The sequence below is a fragment of the Gadus morhua genome, chromosome 1 (genome assembly GCF_902167405.1).
Source record: "Gadus morhua chromosome 1, gadMor3.0, whole genome shotgun sequence".
NCBI classification, from domain to species: domain Eukaryota; kingdom Metazoa; phylum Chordata; class Actinopteri; order Gadiformes; family Gadidae; genus Gadus; species Gadus morhua.
The window spans coordinates 18,246,710-18,270,984 of NC_044048.1; the positions used below are offsets into that span (position 1 = coordinate 18,246,710).

At 44.2% G+C, this 24,275-nt stretch overlaps 3 protein-coding genes across 3 annotated transcripts; 1 reads left to right on the forward strand and 2 right to left on the reverse strand.

Annotated features, from left to right (window-relative positions):
* Positions 1-4,414: 4,414 nt before the first annotated feature.
* LOC115546418 (acid-sensing ion channel 1A-like) lies at positions 4,415-9,394 on the reverse strand. Its single transcript, XM_030359917.1, has 2 exons — positions 8,351-9,394; positions 4,415-4,689 (listed from the first exon to the last, which is right to left on the reverse strand). Exons 1-2 carry the CDS (start codon positions 8,710-8,712, stop codon positions 4,452-4,454), a joined length of 600 nt encoding a protein of 199 aa, XP_030215777.1. The 5' UTR covers positions 8,713-9,394; the 3' UTR covers positions 4,415-4,451.
* Positions 9,395-11,074: 1,680 nt separating this feature from the next.
* spryd4 (SPRY domain containing 4) lies at positions 11,075-12,710 on the forward strand. The gene is made up of 2 exons (XM_030359916.1): positions 11,075-11,245; positions 11,780-12,710. Exons 1-2 carry the CDS (start codon positions 11,113-11,115, stop codon positions 12,319-12,321), a joined length of 675 nt encoding a protein of 224 aa, XP_030215776.1. The 5' UTR covers positions 11,075-11,112; the 3' UTR covers positions 12,322-12,710.
* A 2-nt stretch (positions 12,711-12,712) lies between these two features.
* LOC115546147 (glutaminase kidney isoform, mitochondrial-like) lies at positions 12,713-23,070 on the reverse strand. Its single transcript, XM_030359840.1, is given in 19 exon segments — positions 12,713-13,400; positions 13,491-13,554; positions 13,657-13,733; positions 13,921-13,982; positions 14,110-14,202; positions 14,342-14,385; positions 14,388-14,472; positions 14,580-14,756; positions 14,860-14,910; positions 15,032-15,098; positions 15,567-15,625; positions 15,744-15,776; positions 16,794-16,852; positions 17,574-17,737; positions 17,965-18,044; positions 18,173-18,302; positions 19,711-19,832; positions 22,334-22,421; positions 22,713-23,070. Coding segments are annotated over 19 exon segments (1,812 nt in total). The 5' UTR covers positions 22,913-23,070; the 3' UTR covers positions 12,713-13,243.
* Between the last annotated feature and the right edge of the window lie 1,205 nt (positions 23,071-24,275).

A 24,275-nucleotide genomic window follows, 5' to 3' on the forward strand; every position in this document is an offset into this window, starting at 1 on the left:
TGCACTCTTTCCATAATTGGCTAATAAAAAGAATATGATGCATGCATACTAATGTATGAGTCCTTTAATATGTATTTGCTAAATACTTAAACTGAGTGAATACACACAGTTTGTGATGCTAAGTAAATACATAATAAGCATAGTCAGAATTTCACGTTTGTATTATGAGAATACTATTAAATCTGACCTTGATACGTCTTCATACGTCACATTTCAATTCGGGGGGGGGGGGGGGGGCATGAAACGTGTGAAACATATGTTGACATCAACGCTATGCCGTCCTCCATATATCAATACATGAACAACACAGGTGGATTCAGTGGGACACGCCGACATGATCAGAGTGCAGAAATAAGAACTGTCATACAAGCATCACACCGGGAGCCCCGGCGTGTCCCCTCAGATCCCCCGGGTGGACTTGTCAGACTCTGACAAGCACAAAATAGGCCAGGCATGGGTAATGCGTTGGTCTCTCTGCGTACGGCCTCTCTCTCTCTCTGCCTCCTGCTCCCTGCTGTAATGTAACGCATTAGAGACCAATTAGCGCTGATGAATCACTTTAGTGCAGACGGGCCGTTTCGGGCTTCACACCGTATTCCCTCACGCACTCTGTGTGCGTTGCAGCGCCCCGGGGAAAGGCAGGTGCACCACGGCCTACCGTGGGTGCAGAAAGAGGCCTTGAAGTGAACAGGTAAGGTTATATTTGGTGCGCTGTCCTTGATTGAATTCTCAAAGGCTACACAACTTTGGGGATAACTGCATAACACATTTGTCACAGCCGGTTGAAAATTCTGATTATAAAATATAATAGATCCCGGCTGCGAGACGTCCCTGAGTGAGACACATAACCCCTAAATGCTCCCGACCAGCTGGCTGTGGGCTGAATGGCGCTATATAAATGCAGTCCATTTTCCATTTGTTTGTTGTGTGGCTTGAGGTGTATGTCGATAAGATAATCTCGCCGTGTGCAATGAAAATCTGATAGTCTCCTTTCTCATCCGCGGCCCAACAGTTAGCATTATACATTTAAATAGCATTTAAAACAACAACATAACATAGCAATAACTCTTAAGAAGAATAGCATAGTATAACCGCATTAGAGTACAATAAGAGAATGCAGAATCCAAAGAAAACCAAATCATCTGGATATTAAGTGGTTTTACAAGCCATGTGTTATTTTGTCCTTATCTGTCTGTCACCTGCACCACAATTATGGTTGCAGTAATGACTTGCGTACTTATACCAAGTGTGCACCTCCCGAAACATTCTCTATGTCGTCGTTCCTCAGACGTTTGGCGAGGAGACGGAGGAAACGAGGGTATGCGATTGATAATGACACGGTTCTGGAGCAGTCTGAATGTGCCGTCAATTTGGTAAAATGTGTCTATGGGTTGCCTTGTCACGCGCGTTGCTTCCAACACAACACGGACCCAGATGAACGCTAGCGAGCAAACACGAGGCAAGCGGCTCATTTCACAATAGCGACCAAATCTTTACTCTCCCCGCAAGAGCCCCCGAAATAGATTTTTTCATCACCGCCCCGTTCTTCTTTTGACGTTGCAAGAAAGAATTACCAATTTGTGTCTACTTCCTTTTTCCCCATCTACCAAGCGCTGTACAATGAAAACAATGAATGCACTCACACAATACACGTGGATCAAAGAAAGTACTCAAAGGAAAGATATTTTTTAATGTGGTTCTGGAACATTGCACTGATGTAAGTAACAAAGGGAGTGAAGACAGGCAGAATAAAGGCCTTAGATCTCTCCAGGGTAATCACCCCCGCCACTGTGCTCGGACTCAATACAATTTGAGAAGCACCGCGTTGGGTCTTCGTAGACAAGGGCATCTTCACTTCCTGCCCAGCGGCAAGTGGTAGACCGAGTGGGAGACACACATGACTGACTTAACTAGTAGTGATGTAAGGTTCAGGACACTCACTGACACACAGAGGGAGACGCACACACTCACACACACACAGACATGCTTACACACACACGCTCAAACACAAACGCTCACACCCATGCTCACGCTCACATACACACACACACACACACACACGCACGCACGCACGCACGCACGCACGCACGCGCACACACACACACACACACACACACACACACCACACACACACACACACACACACACACACACACACACACACACACACACACACACACTACTTAAGTATTTTGAACTGAAACTAGCCTTCTCGTCCTTATCAATCCTCAGAGCTGATCTAGCGTACGTCTCAGCGATCATCAGTTAAGACTGTGGCAGTATGGGGCTGTTAACAGTTTCATTCAAAAGAGAAGATTGCTTTTGCTCTCAACGGCGCAGTCGCTGTTGGGAGAAATAACCCGGTATTATTGACAGATTATATCAAAAGACACATATGAATCATACACGTCACTCTGTGTTGTATAACAGTCATTAGTGGGTCTGACCGGAGAACATTTCGTTCTTCATTTTGGTTGCCACATTGTTTGTCAGACTCATTAAGGTCTCTGTGTGACGACCAGAACACCATAAAAACACCCGGTTCAGAACAGCTCTCACCCAAAGGCATAACAGCACATTTTCTTTCTCATTGAGCTCGAAGGTGCAGTGTTTTGCTCAGCTTTGATGGTGCCATTTATTAAAGTGTTGGTACAACCACGATAAGCACTAACAGTTTTTTTTTGCTGCCATTGCTCATTAGAAAACGGATATCCAAAACATGATAACATTGCATGTTTCATACAACTTAAACAAATAAAAAATGTTATAATTTATTGAAATGTAGAAGTAAAATGGGGTAATTCTGAATATAAAATGTCTCTGTTGTACTCAGAAAACTCTTAACATTTCATTAAAATAAAATGACATCAAATAATAAACATAATTGCTACATTTATGTAAGTTTAATACTAATGCAACTCCACTGGAAAACTGGGCTCCTGGCCAAGAAACGTCTCCGACACCTCACTCTCTCCTTCAGGAAAGTCAAATCCTCCCAATCTCATTAGTGAGCGAGTCGACGCATACTTCAGTCGGCACACATCAATACGCAAGATTGAAACCTTCGTTCATCTTGGGAACCCTGGCTAGACCAGTCGGAGGGAGCTTTATAGCTGTACATTGTAAGCATCAACATTGACACATCCATGAGAAAACTGTTTCCCTGTGCGTAGGTTAGGGAGAGAACCCTATAATTTACATCCATTTGACACGCACCTTGGGTTCGCACTCTAACACTCCTCTGCCACTTTCCAACTGCCTTCCGTGCTTTACGGTTTCACCACCTCATCCATCTTTCATGAGGAAAATCAAAATGGAGCAGTATCTGGAGGAGAAGAGGAACTCAACATATTGAGGATGGGAAGTTGTAACCGCTTCAAGCCAAGAGGATGATGAAGGTCCATGCTCGAATTGGTAAAAATATTGAACCATTGAATTGCGTGGGAAAGAACCGATTTGTATGAATAGTGGATAGCTATGAGCCCACAGTGCCTGCTATCCACCACAAGAAAAAACATAACAAAGCCAATTTCAGGACAAAATATTTGAAGGCCTATGTTGTCTGGATCCATGTGCCATATGAACACGGTTATTGAAAGACAGACAACATTAACATTTCAAACAATGTCACTATCGGCCGTCAACAGAAAAAAATATCACAGCATCCATTGGGGGACAAATTTGAATCCATGTCGGCTGACACAGGTGTGTGCATGTGAGAGTGCATGTTCTGCCCGAGGCAGAATACCATAGCAACAAAGTGGAGTTCACGGTCGGGTCACGCCGGATAATGCCTTTAGGAACTCTGGATTCATGTCAAACTGTACTGTGTGCATTTACAGACTACACACTCTGACAGATGCTGCTCTGACCTCGGGCCCCTTCACATCCCTCAGATTTACAAAAGCAACCATAATGGCTGACATCTTCAACGGTCACCTGGCAGTAACATCGTGACCTCAATAAGACTGGTTACGCAGCAGGGATGCTGCGACTTCCAGGCGCTCTACTACGGCCACGCGCGGTGGTATCCTTACCGGACGCCGTACAATCACAAACCAATCATCCGCACCTGTGCTCAGGTTGTCATGCCCATTTATTCCCTCTGCTCCCCTTGCTCCATGCTGCATCTTTAAAAATGTTTGTTTCACTGAATTTGCTAGAACTTGGTCCTCAATTTAGACTTTAGTCAAAAAAAATAGGGTTTTTTGAAACCTTTATGGAATGTCTGTTTTTTTCTACTGGTTCTGTACTGAAGTTATATTTTTTGGACAAACGCATTGCTGCCTGCTGCCTCTTCTTTCGCACCAAACTTGGATCCACACCTCACCATGACCGTAAAAAAGACTATACCATCATGAATGGCTGTACATAGACTTCTAGACATCCTGTGAATTGTACCCTCAAATAGCTAATGTACTGTATGATTATAAGTATTATACAGAGACTGTCTATAGGGACTTCTGCGGACGCGAGGAGGGGAACTCACGACCTTTGAAGTCTTCCGCTCGGCACTCCAAGCCCCTGAAAGTGGCAGGAGAGCAGCATGTCGCTGATGTCGTGGCCCGTACGGTCGTAGAACTCCCGCATGTTGAAGGGCCGCGGCTTGAAGTTGTGGAAGGTCCGCTTTGAGCTTCAGGGACTCCAGAACATTCTCCTCCACCAGGTGTAAGTCCCCTGATCTCATACCTGCGCAGGTGAGGAGCCATTAAGGGTTGCAGACAGAGAGAGAGAAGGGGGGTTGGGGTTTAAAAAACGACCAAATAGGGATATAACACCAATAGGGATAACACTTTCAATATGCCATCTTCACTGAGGCACCGAACTTCAGCTGGATTACGGTGCCATGCCAGTCCTTATTTAGCTGTTGCTTGCTGATACTGAAGAGTCATCAGCCTAGGTAACGTCCTTGTGTCTCGATGGCTCTGTGGTGTGTCCTTGCAGCAGAGTGGAGTGAGTGTCCTTGTATACTGTTTGTATGGAGGTGATAGAGCGAGGGGCTGTTGTATGTGGTCAAACCGTGCAAGGACAACGCTTTAACTTCAAGTCTATTTTGTGATCATTTCGGGTATGAAGGGGCTAATGCGGAAAACGATTTGGAGATTGATCCAGTGTTCAGCAGGTACGATGCAGCCGTAATCCCCCATAACCGGCTGCATTGTAATCCTTAGGGGCAACAGTGCCCCTTGCTTTTGTCACCGTCTGGCTCCAATTACATTATATTATTATGGAAAGGATCCTACAGAGAATTCCAAGTTGTTTCTTTACCTTTCCTTGTCCAACCAAGTCTCGCTCAATGAGAGTTAAATTGAGTTGTTGCAGGAGGAAATAGGAGTTGCAGGAGGTTTTGTTGTGTTAGATAACGGAAAGCGTAGTTCAGCGTTATCTAAAAGATTTGGGGGAAGGACGGTTGAGATTGTAACGACAATAGGGAAATATCCTGAAACAGCAAAAACAACGAGATTCCAGAGAGAGACATTGCCTTGAGCAAGCCTTGGTTCGACCAAATAACAAACAGAACGTGATCAAGCGAAAGGTAAATAAACACGTTTTGTTTCTCTGCAGGGATCCATTCCATCATGATCGAATATAATCGGAGTATGTCAGTGATAAAAACAAACACTATTAGAGGAGGTACATTGACACAGCGCTATTGCCTCAAAGGATTACATTGCAGTCCATTTTATTTGCAGATTATGGCGGCAGCATTCTCGCTCAATACTAGACCGATCTCAAGGTAGTTGTCCCCATCTAAAAATAGGGTCCAGGTTACACTGATTCTCCCTGTCACCCTGTCTAGCTATTGAAGAATGGGATCCTATACATTTTAAACACAACAAATGTATATAACATTATAATAAAAATTCTTAAATATGATATATTTTATTAACGTAACCCTACAATTAAAAAGTAAGGTTAGTAATTAAAAAACGAATAAACGATTCATTCACCGTGTGGCTTATTCAGATGGCAGCATAATAGGTTTGTCCTTTTCATCCATCAGATCAGAGCTATTGGAGTAGAGGAACCCACTAGGGTCAGCCAGCTACAGAGTACTGAACATAGGAGGCGTGGTTGGGAGTGTTTATTCCGAATGACTCGTGGTCAACTACAGCAGAGCGTAGAAGAATGGGAACTACACACTCACACACCCACACACACACACACACCACACACAACACACACACACACACACACACACACACACACCACACACACACACACACACACACACACACACACAACACACACACACACACACACACACACACACAACACACACACACACTCACACACCCACACACACACACACCACACACACACACACACAACACACACACACACACACACACCACACACACACACACACACACACTCCAGCCTCTACCCTTCACTCCCGCTGTGCTATTAATAACATGGCATGAATTTAATAGGCTCTCCAAAAACAGCTGAATAGGATTTTTTTACAGAACACTCACTTTCCCAAGAGGCTTGTGGGTATTTCTATATGGATGCCAGGAGTGTGACTATGAATGTTGGTCCATAATGATGGAATATGGACAATGTGCTATCCCATTGTTTTCAGTGACACGTGTCCATAGGTTATCCATAGTATCCATAATCTGAATACAATGCTTTTATTGATAATAAAGAAATGCTTGAATTTTAAAAATACATTATTTCTTGATGAGATGGACGGTTTTTATTCATCACACACACACCCACAGGCATTTACCCACGCATTCACACACACACACACACACACACACACCACACACACACACACACACACACACACACACACACACACACACACACACACACACACACACACACACACACCACACACCACCACACCACACACACACACGCAAGCATGCACTGAATGACACCCACCCAGCCACCAATACACACACACACACACACAGCCACATGCACACACCCTCCCACCCACATAACCAACCCCCCCCCCACACACCACACCACACACACACGCACACACACCACACACGCACGCACGCACGCACGCACGCACGCACGCACGCACGCACGCACGCACGCACGCACGCACGCACGCACGCACGCACGCACGCACGCACGCAGCACGCACGCACGCACGCACGCACGCACGCACCGCACGCACGCACACACACACACACACACACACACACCACACACACACACACACACACACACACACACCACACACACACACACACACACCACACACACACACACACACACACACACACACACACACACACGCACACACACACACACACACACACATACACCCAACCCAACAAACACCCTCCTGAATGGGTGCATGCTGGCCAGAGAGTACTTGAGCTGAACACCTTGGTATACGTAAAGCTTTATAGCACAACATAATTCACAGACCCACCTATCTCTAAACTGTTCACACCTGGATTTAATATGGCAATCGTTAAAGTGTTTATGGGATAGGAAAGGTGCTGAATTCCAAACAGCGGTGTGTTTACTTGAGTGAAAGTCTAAACAGGTATCAAATCATGGCGGAAAATAACATAACAATATTGTTAAATGTATATATACACTACAACGGTGTCTTCACAATTGCTACTAAGCATTACCTCACTCCCCCACATTTTGTTTACTTTTAAACAATGAGTTAGAGACTATTTGACATCTATCCCAAATAGGAAATGATGCAGGGGATACCTACATAATACCTGTTATGTACTTGACAAGCATTTCAGATCCCATGTTATGAAACTCTCTCTCTCAACAAGATGAATCATCTGACCAGATTTTGGTTGCCTTATCATTCTTACATTGGCCGCGACACGACAAAACAGTTCCCTTAACAGCCATGTGTTTGTGGCTCATTTAATATGTACGTCAAGGGATGTATATAGGACTATGAGCACCCCAATTAATCTGAACGCTGTCTATTCTTTAATAACCATGATTTATCTTCCGTCATGCAAGCTCCTGAGGCTTGACTGTTCGATTAATAATATCAAAGCAGATTGTCATTACGAAGCAGCTGCTAGTTGATGAGGAAATGCAAAGGGCTCACACTCCCTTTAGAGGCTGCCTCCTGTGTGATACGTGCTGCTGTGTGCCCCCACCATCCTGAACTCTGAGCCTGGCTTTCTGCACCCATATGACTTATAGCAGTTGACCTTATCTTTAATGCCCATGCTTTAGAAGAAATGAATGATGCTCGGACCACACTGAATTAATTGGAAGCGTGATGGTGAATGTGGACTCGGTGAGGAGAAATAACGTTAAGGAAAGACCGAAGAGAGCACAGTGGTGGATGAAGTTATTCGATTGGTGAAATCCAAGGTAAGCATAGGCCTACCTCTGATTGAGGAGTGAGAGCAGCTCCCCCGCGTGGTACAGGTCATTCCGGGTGACGCGACTGAAGCGGAACGAGTTCAAGTTGCAAAATGTGACGGCTGGGAACACCATCATTGGGGTCGTGACCTCGTCCAGCTTGGTGACGTGTGGGTACTCCAGATAGAAGTGGATCCGGTCCACGCACACGTAGAGCAGACACGCCAGGGAGCTGAGGAAGAAGGTCAGCCACAGGCAGCGCTTCACGCACACGCGTTCGTAGGTGAAGATGTGAGAGATTCCGTGCAGGGTCGAGTTGCGGGAGAACACCTGCAAAGAGGGAGGTTGACGGATGTCCATTTCTTCGGAATCTACTTTTAGATCCATTTTCCACTAAATTGCAAAAGATCCCTCTCCAAATTCTCAAATCAATTAAAAATAATCCAGAACTTAAATGAATGTCTTCCACTACATAGCTCACGGTAGCTTATAGTCTCGCCATACTTGTGCACTCGATAGGGGAAGTTATCCGAATTGTAAACCGGACCTCATACACCTGTGGCATAACCCACCGCATACACCCAGCGATTAACTATTCTCCACCGGGCATCGAACGTTTGGATGCGCGCCAGGATGAGCTGCGACCCAACGATCATAGCGACTCACTCTAAAAAATAGTCCATGGAGTTTCCCCACGTTTTAATGCCACGACCACCTCAAAGCCCTCGACTCTATCACATCAAAACAATAACACAACAATTCATTGTCATTGTGGAGAACGGGATCCACGCGCGCCCGTCCATCTCCGTGCAACGGGCTGCGGTCCCGTCGCTCCCGGATCGCCTAATTGGCCGGAATTCCTTAATTGTCAGTCCAAAAAAGGGGCAGAAAAGTAGTTTGGATCGTCTATTGGATCGTAGCTGTTGCTGTGACTGTTAGTCCATCGGAAGGTCCACTCGCTGAGCGCGGATAAACGAGTGGGAAACGCATAACTATTAGATCATACATGTACATGAGGTTTCCGCTCTATACCGTCATCCGTGGTGCTCGCGGATCTCTGGGTGACGATCAGGTATGGCGAGTGGATAGTGCCAAACCTTAGGATTCCCTGGAAGAGGCGAAGGAGCAGCCTACCCTACGTCGCCGTGGGAACGTGTGAAATTTTGAATGGGATTGATTGGGACTGCAGACGAGAGACCAGCAGCGACGTCACGGCGACGGCATGGAAGATCCGCCCACCGGCGGCGGTGTCACGGCGACGTACATAAGGAAATTGTGACAAAATATACGTCTACTCTCGACGTGTGGATAAGTTCGTCGCCACTAAGACGCCTGCTACCCTACGTCGCCGTGAGAACGCCTGAACTAGAGAGAAGGCTATTTAAATATATTAAAGATTTGCGTGAGAATCGGTATCTCTCCAGCAAAAAGTCATCCGAATATAGCCGTGGTCTTACAAATCTCTCCCGGTGGATTGCACGAATAATTGGCGCTCCGGTATCAACAGGGCATGCCATTGTGAACACATGGACTCTGCGGTGAACGCAGCTTTAAATCCCCAAAACCGGGTTATGTTCCAAACTTAACATGCACAAAACCTGGTCCGACCAGGTTTGATTCAGAGCATATGTTGCTATAGTAACTAACATACCGTGTTCATTTTGGAACGGAAACCCTAGGGTTACCGCAAACCCTGGGTTAATTTGCCCGGTTATGTGATAAAACCGGCTTTGTGGAATACCCCTCTGCATCAATCATCAAAACATTTTTGAGATCTGTTTTAAAACAGTTTGTCTTTTTGACACATAAAAACTAACGTTTTTTATAAAATGTAATCAACTTATTCATCAACAAGTCATTGGATATCTTAATATCAGAAAATAATGAAGAAAAAATTATATATAGAGACTGGGAATCGATCCCCAGTCCCAACGGCGGCGGCGTGCATATCCTCTCCACACGGCGGCGGCGTAGCTTCTCCACACGTTCATTTCACACGTTGTTATCCTTCTCCAGGGAATCCTGGCACTATCCACTCGCCATAGATCAGGTACCGATCAGGTATCTTTGAACGTCGCTGCTGTGTCTGTCATCACATCGTGAGCGCGTCTGTGCCCGGCAGCCCTGGAGCGAGCGGGAGTGCCAGTGTGTGTGTGTGTGTGTGTGTGTGTGTGTGTGTGTGTGGTGTGTGTGTGTGTTGTGTGTGTGTGTGTGTGTGTGTGTTGTGTGTGTGTGTGTGTGTGTGGACGAATGGTCTAGCTGGCATTCACTGTTAAGCTCATGGTTATTATAGCATTCATACATTGTCCGCACACATGGAATAGCCCATATAGGCTATAGAGGGGATTAGAATGAATGAGATAACTGTGGAGTTTAGAGGGGATCATTTACGGGATACAATGTTGTATGGGCAATGCACGAAATAAAATGTTGGATGGGCAACAACGCCGGGGGCATGCGGGTTTATTTGGAACAGCAGCAAATTGTAAAATATATCATACAGATCAATTAAATTAACATATAGATATAAACCAAGGAAATATGAACAAATAATTAAAACATGTCAGTTCTGCTTGTTCCTGCCTCTTGAGGGCTCACCAAAGATGTGCAATCCGATTAAACAACAGCAGCGGAAGACAACAAACGCTCTCCGTGGTTCTGATTCGGCGGGTCTCTCAATCTGGCAACACTGGTCTCTGCCCCTGTGGTTCCTCTCCGGGTCGGTAGGGGGCTCCGGGGCGCAGTTCTATATGCAGCTGCTCCGAGAAAACACATGCGAGAAATAAAATGGCGCTGCACGCAAGTGTAACACATTTCTCTCGACTAACGGGACGAATTATTGGCTCCTTGTCAGTCAAATGCACGCGGAATTCAACCCTGCCCGCAACCATGCGGTATATATCCAGATCAACTGGAAATAGTGAGTGATTCGTCTTTGGCATCTAAGGGTCTCCGAGTTCGAGGACCTTGATCGCCCCCCGTCCCGTCTCATGCATACTTGAGCGTAAACAAGGTCCAATTGACGGAAGAAATTTAACTTTCTCTGAAATTAGTTCATATTAATGAGCTCATATTTCGTTTTCGTCCTAAGTATCATTAGATGTAAGAAAAAACAAAAAACGAAACAACCGTTTTTGTTAGGCTAAAACAGATATATTGTGTAAACCAAAGACATTGTTAGGTAACAACCATCCAGTCAGTGGTGTGCAGAGGAACACTGAACAACACACAGACCAGATCAAGGGTCCTGGGTCAGTTCACTGTGTGGGTAGACGACAGTCAATGTCACCAATGGCTACCGTGTTTATTATACGCGTTTAATCATGTTTTTATATGTCTGGCTATATATGGATATACCATAAGAATTAGGAAATAATTTAACCTATTCACTATACCCATGAACAACTAAAACGTAAAAAAAGCATGAACATTGCCTTGTTGTGATTCACTGCAGGCATACAGTTCAGACTGGACGAGCGGACTGCACACAGCAGTCTGGACCTCTTCAAGAAGGACACAGGGGTCATCTACCGCATGCTGGGCCTCGACCCCAGCAAGGTCCAAGATAACCCCGAGCGCTTCCGCGACTGGGCCGTGGTGTTCGGCAGTGAGAAGATAACGGGTGGCCGTCACTACTGGGAAGTGACGGTCAAAAAGTCCCAAGAGTTTCGCCTGGGCGTGGCCGAGGCAAAGATGGCCCGGGAAGACTGCGTGGGCACCAACACCGCGTCCTGGGTGTTTGGTTACGCCCAGCGGAAGTGGTCCGCCATGACCAGCAACAAGATGGTCCCCTTGCAGCTCGTCGGGAAGCCTGAGCGCGTCGGTGTGCTGCTGGACTACGAGGCTGGCCTCCTGGCATTGGTGGACACTGAGAGACATAAGATCATCCACAGCATCAGGGGCCGCTTCAGGGGCCCTCTGTGTCCGGCCTTTGGACTTTGGGACGGGGAGTTGCTGACACACTCAGGCCTGGAGGAGCCAGAGAGCTTGGTGTGATGTGAATATGAGACGGGTTCATACGATTCAAAAGTCATTTCAATTTTGGAGCTCATGATAATAAAGAGGGGACCTGGTTTGACAGTATTTCAAACAAACAATTAGGGTTAGGGCTACTAATCTGTGCACCACACTTTATAGTAGCAATACAAGTCCAGTGTGTTCAGTGTGTTGCACCATTATGAAATGCGTACATTCTCAGGCCATCCAGTGTGAAAGCTATTTTTGTGTATGCCTTTATGTATGTAGCTTATGTAGTACCAATCAAAACAATGTGAGGAAAAACAATATTTTTGTGAATTCAAAGGGAGGGATGGCTAACCGACAAGAGTTATGTATACAATTGTCACTATATATACACTATATACAAATAAAGATATCATTGGAAATGCTCTGTCAATCAGATTTATTACCACATTTACATTGTGATTTCAAAGTAAGTCATATTGGATTCCAATAATTTAGATTTACAAATCACAGCTTTGTTGAGCCCTACCAACAAGGTGAAAATCATGAATCCATACTGAATAGAAAGTGTCAATGCTTGCTGGAATAAATAAACAAATGAATGAAGCAGCATATTCATATTTACATCAGTGATATATGGCACTAAAAGTCTGCTAACAAAGAAAGAAATTAATCAAACACATTGACATAGTATGCAAAGCCATGCTGATAAATGTAATTCCCCTCCTTCCTAAAACCTTTTTAACCAATATACAAAAGTAATTCACAATGTACAATCTCTGAATTGGGAGGCCTCACACTTCCCTAAATGTGCACTTCCTAATTTAAGACGTACCCAAATAATCTTTGGCCGACCATTGTCTGAGCTGCCCCTGACGACTGCATCGGGTATTTAATGCTGGACAGAATAGAAGCTCTTCTTACGTTCCATCACACTCCCGGCCTCTCATTTGGCTCAGACCACAACCTTCACGGTGTCCAAAGTGGCCTTCTGCTCCTCAGCTTCAGGCTGGGCCTCTGTGTCAGAGTACCCCTTCTGGTACTCCTGCAGCACGGTAACAACGCCACTGTGGCCAAACTGCAAGGCGTCGTCTAGAGGGGTGTTGCCCCACCTAACCAGACACACAAGATACATTTTAAGAGTTCAAAATGTCAAGACAGCGTTACACCCAGGGATGATTCGATAATTAAATTAAAATTACCTGTCTTTTACTTGCGGGTTGACTTTACAAACTTCGGTTAGAAAGGCGACTGCATCCTGATGACCTGCAAGAAATGAACACAATATAAAAAAAACAAAGCCTTTCAACGAAAATACCGACAGTCTTTCTTTTTCTTATTTATAGTAATATATTGACGAAGATCTACCTTCGGCAGCAGCGACGTGGAGGGCAGTACGAGAATCATAGTCCCTGTCCTCCATGTTTACCATAGAGAGAGCAAACCTAGAGAGGGAGGGGGAGAGAAGAACATATAGACAACGCACACAGAGAGGTTCAGTGACGGAGGGCAAACAGGCAGGACTGTCTACCCGACTGCCCTTTGAATGACAAACCTCCAAGGAGAAAACCTTGTAGGTGGATTATCTTTCACCAGAACTCTGGTGGACATTTACGGTTGTACATCACTGACCTTCTGAGAGCCGAGACGTCCCCACCGTAGGCCGCGAACATCAAGTTGACCACAGACTTGTGCTGAGAGGAATGGACAGGCAAACATGGTGCTGAGTAGGGTTCATGATACATCAGTACTGTGCCATACATATAGCCCTGAAATATATGCCTGTGTATGAGAGGAGACATTGTACTGTGTAGGTCTTACTGGGTCATCATCGGACCGTCTTCTCGGATCATGCTTCTTGGTGAAGTGTCTCAGGTTGTCGTAGTTGTGAAAGTTGAAGTATGACACCAGTTCCTGCATAACAAAAAAAGTAAACATTGAAATTATATCATAAAAGCATGTAGAATTGACGATATATATAAAAAAGGGTAAAACCATATTATTATGGACTTCTATCATTAGATTTTAATGAACGTCAAAATGTGTATCTGACCTGACAGAAGTGAATACCGCGAACACTGTTGCCGAGGCGATCTAGGGTGGGGACCAGCACATCATTCCCATAACATTAGGAACCACCAGCAGCACCGCACCAGAGACACCAGATTTAGCAGGCAGGCCCACCTACCAGAGGAAATGAGCGAATTAAAAATGAACATCTTCGTGTAATATTGTTTGGAACTACATCGATCTGGAACAAAATTGTCAAAAATAATTTGTGTGATTCTCACGTGGAAGGCAAACTGTCCGGAGAAGTCGTACATGCCACAAGAGTGCATGAGGCTCAGGGTGTTCCGGACAGCCCCCGCGCTCAGAACACGCTCTTCTGTGATTGGACAGATGCCCCCGTTGGCCAATGTGGCGGCCATGACACTTGCTGATTCACAGTTCACCTCAATGGAGCAGAGCTGGAAGGGTGAACAGAAGGAAGGCAAGCAGCACTGAGTAAAGCAAAGAAAGATACAGAGGAGGTTATAGGTCAAAATGTCAGAAAGCGCGCTGTCCTCTCACCTGGAAGTAGAAGTCTAGGGCGGCCGTCATGTCTGCGTTGTCTGGAAAGCACTGCAATAGAACAACGGTTCAGAGGTTCATGGCACAGTTAGCATACAAAGTTAATATGTTAAACATTATGTTAAATTATTAACAACAGCCATCAACGTATACATAAACAAACTGCACTCACCTTTTTCTCTTTGAGATAGTAACCAATTGCATAATTCCGGTCTCCAGTCTCCTTTTCTGACTGAAATCTGTAGAGTTAAAAGTTATAAGTAGGGCTGCTTGATTATGGAAAAAATCCTAATCACGATTATTTTGGTCAATATTGAAATCCCTATTATTCAAACGATTATTTTTGAGTTTGAAAGTATGATATATTTATTCAGCATTATTCTCCAAAAAAACACTTTGCAACTGTGAACTTTGAAATTTCGCCTTAAAAAATACACAAAATGGAAATGTTCAAATCTAAAAAAAATGTAGAGATATGTATCCAGCTGTTCATAAAACTTTCAATAAAACTTTCTATAAAACATTTAATAATAAATAAATAAATAAAATAAAATCGAAAATTAGATTATATTTGTTTTGTGATCGTTTGACGCTAAAATAGAAATCGCGATCAAAATTCGATTAATCGCCCAGCCCTAGTCATAAGTGGTTTGTTTTATAAGACCAGAGGAATTTTGGTATGTTAATTGACAGTTACCAACACTCACGTTGCATTGCTGAAACCCACAAACTCTCCACCAGCTGTTCTTTTCAAATACTCCATAACCTGCAATGATGACACAAAAAGACTGCGTTGCATTTTAGGTAGAAAAATAAAAAATAAAGCTTGTTCCAGTATATTAAAAGGCCTAGACATTTCTCTAAATCGAAAGGTATGTACTCACATGGTCAAACCTCTCGGCCTTCTTTGAAACAGGCTGTCAAAAGAGAAAAACAAAACATTTTCAGTTTACCTGGAGGTTAAACATTCCCTCGTCCTACAGAGGGCAGTGTTTGTGTTCTCTGACGTCAAGCCTTGGCAGCTATTCTCAGGGGGCATGCGGGTATGACGGTTCAGCGTCGTCTGTCAGCCGGCAAAGCACATGTTAACTGTGGTGACATGTCTTTAAATTTGAGGTTATTGCTCTGCTTGAATTTCAGTGCTATGATCTTTGCCAAGTTGTAAGGTGTCCAAACAGGGAAGGGGAGCGCTGAATTTAATGAGCACACTGGTAAAGGTTCCCAATATCAAATATACCCTGACCTTTAAGGATGTTCTTTGACTAAAGTTAGAAGAAGAGGTTCAGTTGCGTCACTTCACACACAGAAAACTCAATCCAATTTTTTTTTGACATTTGTTTGTGCAATGTGGGTAGGTGTATGTGTGTGTGCGAGCTTGTATTATAGGACAATCATTGACGCACACACCTTGTCATGTCCTGGGTTTCAATTGGCCAGACCTACACACACGCCCAGCACAGTCAGTACCAATACTCAAAACCATGCAATGCTGAACCTGACCCACATATGATAAGAGCCCTATTTGTCCAGTGGGCTGGAAGGGACAGGCAGCGAGATAGGGGAACTCAGCATTAAAGACTTGCCGACCCAAACAAAATATACCCTCCACCCAATATGTTCTAGGTTTTAAAATTAATGCCGAATATCTTGTCAATATTGACAAGATAGAAACCATGCCATCCTTTCTACTTTGATGTCTGTGTTCTGTTAGCTCTGTTGATATTTGATATCTTCCCATCTATAGAATTAGTTTGTGCTGTAAATATTCAGCATGGGTATCTGTGGCATAGTTGTCAGAGGCCCATTGTTTCGTGCCATGCTGTGTTAATATTAAGATGGTGCATTGGTCTGACTTTCATTCACATAAACCGGCCATTACTTGGTCATGATTCTCATTATTTTATCGCCTGAACAGTACATGTATTTGATTGTACCTTTATTAGAGAGCTGACTACGATGGCTCCGGCATTCACCATGGGGTTGTGTGGCTTATCTGCACAGCGGAGGGAGAATAGGTAATTAGTGAGTGAAAAGCACAGGGGCCATTAACTACAGAGATCACAGCAGGACAGGGGGCCGCTAGGGATTCATTGCTAAACTGCTGCCATAATGGAAAAAAGTGACTTTTTTTGACACACGCCATTGACACACGGGTACTCATGTAAACAATAACACTGGGTTTATTCCCCATTGTTGTAAAATAAACTTTATTAATGACAACAACAACAACGTCATTCATTGAAGGATAGCTCAGTGAAGCCCACTACTCCTCCAGCTCGTAGCTTAAAATAACCTAGATATAACTTTAGTCAATGCTGAGTGATATTGATTTAATAAATGTTATCAATAAAATCACATTCTATAACTGATATATTCTACAAATAAAAAAAATCTGGCCAGCCCGCATATCTCTTTGTTTACCAGAATCTTGCTTTCAGCACTCTCAAACCCCCCCACTCAGGACCCCCAGCCATCCGAGCTACGAAAGTTCAGCTCAAAAGGTTGAACTGCCAGTAGGGGTGGACGGAACACTGCTATTTTGTTTTGCGAATCCTACTAACTGGGGAGGGGCTCAACCTTAACCTCCTTACCCTCCTTATAAAAAACAACAACAACAGATTCCTTCCTATCTCGTACATCTCGTCAATACCGCGCGCGCTAGGACAAATCAAGCTATCTCCAAAAGCACGCCATGGCCCGCCCTTCGTCCTCACCTTCGTCGTTGAGCGACAGCTTGTTGAACTTGAGGCCGCTGGGCTCCTTGTCTACGTAGCGGTGCACGTGCTGCGAGCCCAGCTCGTGGATCGCGATGGCATACTCGAGAGGCTTGATGCATGACTGCAGACAGAACGGAACCTTGGTGTCACCCACAGAATGTCTACGCCACGGCAGGAGGACATATAGAGCAACACCAATGCATGGGATGAGTGTTAGCCGCACAGTCAGGGAGAGCGGGCCAGGTTGTCAGCGTTTCGCTCTTTCTGTTATTCTCTCCCTCAATGTGCAAAATGAAAAATGAACGAAAAATAATAATGAAATATGAGATGATGATTGTTGTTGTTGTTGTTGTTGTTGTTGACGGTGCCGATTTAAGTTTTCATTTACCTTTGCCCGTCGACTGTGCATAGAGAAACACCCCAAAGATCGGGGCTGAACTTGGCCAGCTGGGGAATGTAGTCGGCTACCTGTGCAAGAAATAGAAAGGCAGTGATATTATAAAGGCGCTGGATGAATAGAGGGGTGTGTGTGTGTGTGTGTGTTGTGTTAGTGTTTGTGTGTCTGTGTCTGTGTCTGTGTGTGTGTGTGTGCTCACTTGTCCTGAGTCCTGCTTTTGAGCACTGTCGAACAGCTTATTGATCTGCTGGGAAAATTCCAGAAAGTCTGGGATAATGAATTTCTTTTTAAAGGCCTGGGTCAGTAGTATGATGCTGCTGCCAATACACCTGGAACACAACACACGACACATAGAAGGACATTAAGTTGTACAACGGTTGTAAACAACCGTTGTAGAAATAAAATAAAGATAGACTTCACTATTTCCATCTAGCTATTTATAGGCAACTTATTTTTTAAGAATGCTGTCCGAAGACAGCAATGCCAGGCAGACGTGTGAGTGTGTGCAGACTCATGAGCTTCCAGTTAGTTCACACTACACTAACCTACCGCCATTACCATCCAACAGGATGAATGCCTGAGGCATTAAAGTAAATGATACTGCTATCATAGCAGCTGGGAAGAGTGAGACCTTTCTAATTAGGCAAGGCAAGGCAACTTTATTTATAAAGCACTTTTCATACACGAGGCAGACTCAAAGTGCTTCACATGTAAACATTGTCATTCAATACAATTAAATAATAGATAAGTAAAAGAAAACATATGCAAAGAAATTAATAAAATAGATATTATTTTACGTGCATATTAGATTATTTTAAGAGCATATTAGAAAGTGCAATGTATTTAAGATCAGATCAACAGTCTCTCTGGTACCCATGTCGGGACTCTAACCCGACCTAAAGGAATTTGGTACCCACGTTGGGACTCCAACCCGACCTAAAGGAAATTGGTCCTTTCTCGGATTCTAGTCAATTTCTATTCTAGGACTCTAATTAGCTGAGCGGAACCTGCCTATATAATTGGCACGTCTGAAGTTGAAAGGAAAACACATGCTTTTTCTTTTTACCGACTATACTTGAGCCATCCTCCCCACTGTGTGTTTGTGTGTGTGTGTGTTAGTGTGTGCACGTGCCTGAGTGCGTGCGTGCGTGCATGTGTGCGTGCGTGCCCTGATCTGCTTACAGGGCGAGGGTGGGTCTGAGCAGCTGTTGGCTTTAAAACAGTATCAGTCACTTGGATTCATATAACCCGCTGCACCTGATCAGCCAGAAGCCTAGACAACACTGACCCCCAGAGAACCCCCGGTCAACTAAACCCTGACACGGCTGCATTAGCTCACTTACAGATCAGTGGGTCTCAATTGGTCTAGCCTGAGGACCCCCCATGTGTCATTACGCATCATGTCACGACCCAAGAAAAAAAAATATTGCGGCACTCAACAATTCCTTCATGTACTGTTGAAAATATGAACAGAAAGCTTCCACAATTGGGGCTGAATTCAATGAAATAGTTTGCCAGTTAAACCGGAATAACATTGAAACATGCATGGGCTTCTTTCTAAAGATTAAAGTGTGGCCTTTTTTCTGGAACCACTAGTTGAGAATCATCGCTTTATGAGATTGATGAATTTAGATCCTTTTTAGTTATGATTAGTTTGTTGAACCAACACAGGGTGATGTAAACACACAAGTCAGTCCGGGTTTAGAGGCACACCACACAAACGACAACACGACTGACTTCTTGAAGAGCTTCTGGTCCATGATGACGGGTCCGCTGGCCTCCCCTTTGAACTGGCGGATCAAACTGATGCAGTCGCGCAGCCTCGGGTCGGTGGTGAGCAGGCCCGTCTTCCTCAGGGCCTAGTGCCATTCAGGAGAAAACGAAAATCATTTAGAAATCAAGTACATCAACTATGTGAGCAGTAAGAAGAGGTCGGGAAAAGCTTTGACGATTGTGCAAAGGAAACTTATGACCGTCGCCTAAGGAATGACAAGGGGAAGGTAAACAGAAAATAAAGATAATATCATGAATAATGAATACAGGGCGGACATATGGTTGGAGGAGGGAGTCATGCTGACCAACGAATCACAACGTGGAACCAAGCGGACGTGAGATGAACTGTAACTAGTTAGCTCAACTTCTGACACCTCCATGTTGACAGGAAGTGCATGACAACACGTGTGTCTATTTCGGGGCTCATTCTTTGCAGGAGTCTGACCCTCCCCTCCCAGGATAGATTCCAGGCTATTTCCATGCAGGTCTGCATGGCTCAATGACGGATTCCCACGAGGGCTCAAACGTGCGTGTCACGGGTTGGTCATGTTCTGTGGCAGTGTGTCAGCGGGACCCGTTGGTCGGTGCCTCAATATTTGTCCCGGTGGATCGTTATTGATTTAACACTAGGTTATTAGTGTTGAGTAAAGTATTCATGGGGGATAATGGTCAATCGCATGATCACGACAAAGTGAGGACAAATTTAAAGTGAATTTGCATTTCGGCATGATCTCCAAGTTAGTAAGAAGTAAAGGCACAGATGACATGCTTGTTCTTTGGATAAAGAACAGGATGTCATTTAGAAGAAGGTCTCACTCTACGCAGGGCACAACCAAAATCGTTGACAACGTATTTATTAAGATATGTTTTATTGTGTCTCATAATGTATATGACGTTTGTAGACCAATTTCCTAACTGTGCCCGTACCTGTTCAAAAGAAGGAATTACATACTGTAGCAAAAACACTGGAAGGGACTTTTCTGGTCCCTTCCAAACACAGGCCACAGGGGGGGGGGGGGGGGTATGTTAAAAAATCACAACACAATTCAGAAAATGATGCAAGACGATGGTGCTCCATGTTTCCATGGAGGCGATTACTGTCTAAGTGCATGCAGCGATGGGCTGGTTTAACCTGTGCACATTGCTGACCAAATGTGCAACAGGTTTGCAGCCTCACCCAGCCCCAGAGGCTATCAGCCTGGGCCAGGTGAGGCTGCTTCAACCAGCCCTCATCTACGCACACACCAAATAAACACATCAAATGTGTATATATATATATATATATATATAATAATTATTATGATTATTATACCGTATTCTCTAATAGTGATCACGCTACACGCTACAGGTTTCAGTGGGCTCAGTTTCCCCCATGGTCTCATGAACAAACACAGGTCTTCGGTGTCATCACCATCCATCACTGTTTACCCAGGTTAGTTCTACTAGAGCTGCTCTTTCATACACACATGGCTGCGTTACCACAGAAGCCATGGTCGTGCATTAATCAAGCTTCCTTTTCAGGGGTTTGAAGCCATTTGCCTCCTTTTAAAGGTAATATGCGGCCATAAAACAAAACAAACAACCAAATCACTTCAGGAAGAGCCGCTTAAAAGATTTGAAGTCAAGGCTTGTATTAACAGGGTAGGATGAACACAACAACATGCCTCTCTGAGGTTTAAAATAGGGGTAGCTGCATTCATCCCAATGGTAAATAATGGACCCCTGGCAACACAGTGGATGCGTGACTTAAGAGCCAGGTGCAAATAGTGCGGATGAACTACTTTGCACCTCTTAAATGCTTGTGTGTGCATGAGTCCCGAGCACAGCTAAAATGCTGTGTGACAACATACCTACCAGCTTACCACACATTAGTAAACAGCACTATGTCCAGCAGAGCTTCATCTGCTGGACCTTCATTGTTTTATAGCAAGTTTGTTTAATATGTTTTCAACAAATTCAAACAGCTTATCATTTAAACTTTTACCTGACCATTCATTAAACCATTCCACAACCCTTCATTGTGGAAACCCCTGCAGATTAACTCAATAACTAACCTTTGATGTTCTCCCATAGGATCATCCAATGTTGCATGGAAGACTGTGTGTGTGTGTGTGTGTGTGTGTGTGTGTGTGTGTGTGTGTGTGTGTGTGTGTGTGTGTGTGTGTGTGTGTGTGTGTGTGTGTGTGTGTGTGTGTGTAGTCTTCCTGTGATCATGCTTCATTCGTTAAGTGAAATACTTTGGGTTTGCATTCCCATTTCAGAGATACCTTCATGTGCAGATGGAAATATTACTGTGGCACTCAGTTTGGGCCAATCGGATTGTATTTAGGTATATGTGTGAGTAGGAATCACCTACACATGATTAGCATCCATGCGTTGCCATTGGCTTCTTAGGACAATGTGTTTGGACATTCACAACACATACAAACACACACACGCAAAGATGCACACTTGAATGCACAAGTGTGCATTCACACACACACACACACACACACACACACACACACACACACACACACACACACACACACACACACACACACACACACACACACAATAAATATAGCAAAATGTGTGATGGACTTACAGAAATGAACTGGGGCAGGGGGATTTGGTCTTTGCCATCTGTGATGGTGTAGAAGAGCAGGTCCTCCAGGCCATGTATCAACCTGTTTCTGTATAAACAGCACACACCGTGTTCAGGAGGACAGCATAAGTAAACAGCTCCTGTATTGATACAGAAGGCTGTTTGGCAACATATTGGTGGGGTAAATAAATGAACTGGCATGCATCCTCACATTCTGTTCCTAACATCACCAAGTACTCACTTGTTCAACAACACAATCGACTGAAAAGTGACACTTCATCCGCTTTCATCAATAATTATCAAATCATAAGTACCTTACACATAACTACACCAACCTTTTGGTATCATTAGTAACGTCCAATCATTCTCAATAACCTACTTGCCCCGTTGTTCTTCTTTATGAGTCGTCTGATGAAAGGATCGCTGGAGCTGCGATGCTGAGCTCCACCAGAACAACTGCCCGGGATGTGTCCTGTACAACGCCGTGTTTTCAGCGCCAACCCGGGCAGAGTTTCCAGCATTTTTAAGTAACAGAAGAATCCCTCTATTAGTGGTCCTTAGACCTTTAATGCAGTGCATTGTTGTGCGAAGGGGTCACTTCAATAGTACCAGCAGAACGAAAGTGCAGGGGACAGTGAGAACTAGTGGTGGTGGTGGTGGCGGTAGTAAAAGTGACATCAGATGCCTTTGGTCATGCACTAAACTGGCGGGGGCTTCCTGACAAGAGGAACAGTTGCTTGGGGGCGTGGTTTTGAAGAACACATGTTAGTGAGATTTTAGACATTTTATGCCAGTAGCCCTATCCAACAGCAAAGATTGCATTATGATATTCCTTGAACCCCACCATGAGTAGGATCATTTGACCATCCTGTCTTACATTCACCTTTGCGTTTTGCCATACCTTGTCCAAAAATCCAGCCAATCAGAGCCCAGCCCTCGCTTCCATATTACGGCCGAATTCGGTACAAAAAAAAAAAAAAGGAAAACCATATTCTCATCTGAGAAAAGCCTTACAGCAAATTGTAGTTAATATTTCAACATATTCAGTCTAATTTGGGAGGTGACTGTTTTGATTACCCCTAAAATTGCTACACTTGACTCGTATGGTGCAATTGTTTATCGTCACTTGGCATCGATCGTTGATTGGTCAATAATTGTGGGAGGCTTTTCAACGTGTACGAGGCTAATGGGGCCTTTTTCATACCTGAATATACCGATTCAGGAATGAAAAAGTTAACAATATTATTCTACATCTGTTATTAATATGAGCTTATTCTGTTTTTAATTCACTCCACAACTTTGACAATTTTGATAAAATCGTGAAACAAAAGAAAAATGTAATGGCTTGACCAGCACTGTTAACATGATCATTTTCCCGACAGGAAATCTAGAGAAAAAAGGTAGACTATATCCATCTAGAACCAATATTGGATAACTACTAGCAGTAGCAAGGCCTACGGTCTAAAAACAACAGCAGTTACATTGCGACACCAAAAGGTGACACTGCGCTATTACACAAGCAATACAACTCTCCCTGCTGTCTGTAGGTGGCACACTGAGCCCAGAACTCACAGCCGAGGCCCCCTCTGAAGCTTTGGTCTATCTGTTTGTCTAGCTTAGGCCTACTTACTAGGCTACTTCCATTATGCTTTTGCTATACCTCAGGGCTTTAGTGTTTTATAAAAGGTATACGGCTAGGAAGAGGTTTTAACTTAATTACTTTATGATTTGAGTTTCTGTCTTTCTGGATATCAGCCTGTTATTACTGCCAACTGTCTATAAATTGTGTCGACGTCAGACGTTTCCATAAAGGTTCCACTTGCCTCTTTTCTAATCAAATGCACTCAGAGGAGGCAATCAGCCCGATTGATTTTTCTGTTGGTTCGAGGGGGAAAAAATGAGGCAGTCGAGATAGAAACAGTCGAGGGTAGTAAAATAGTTT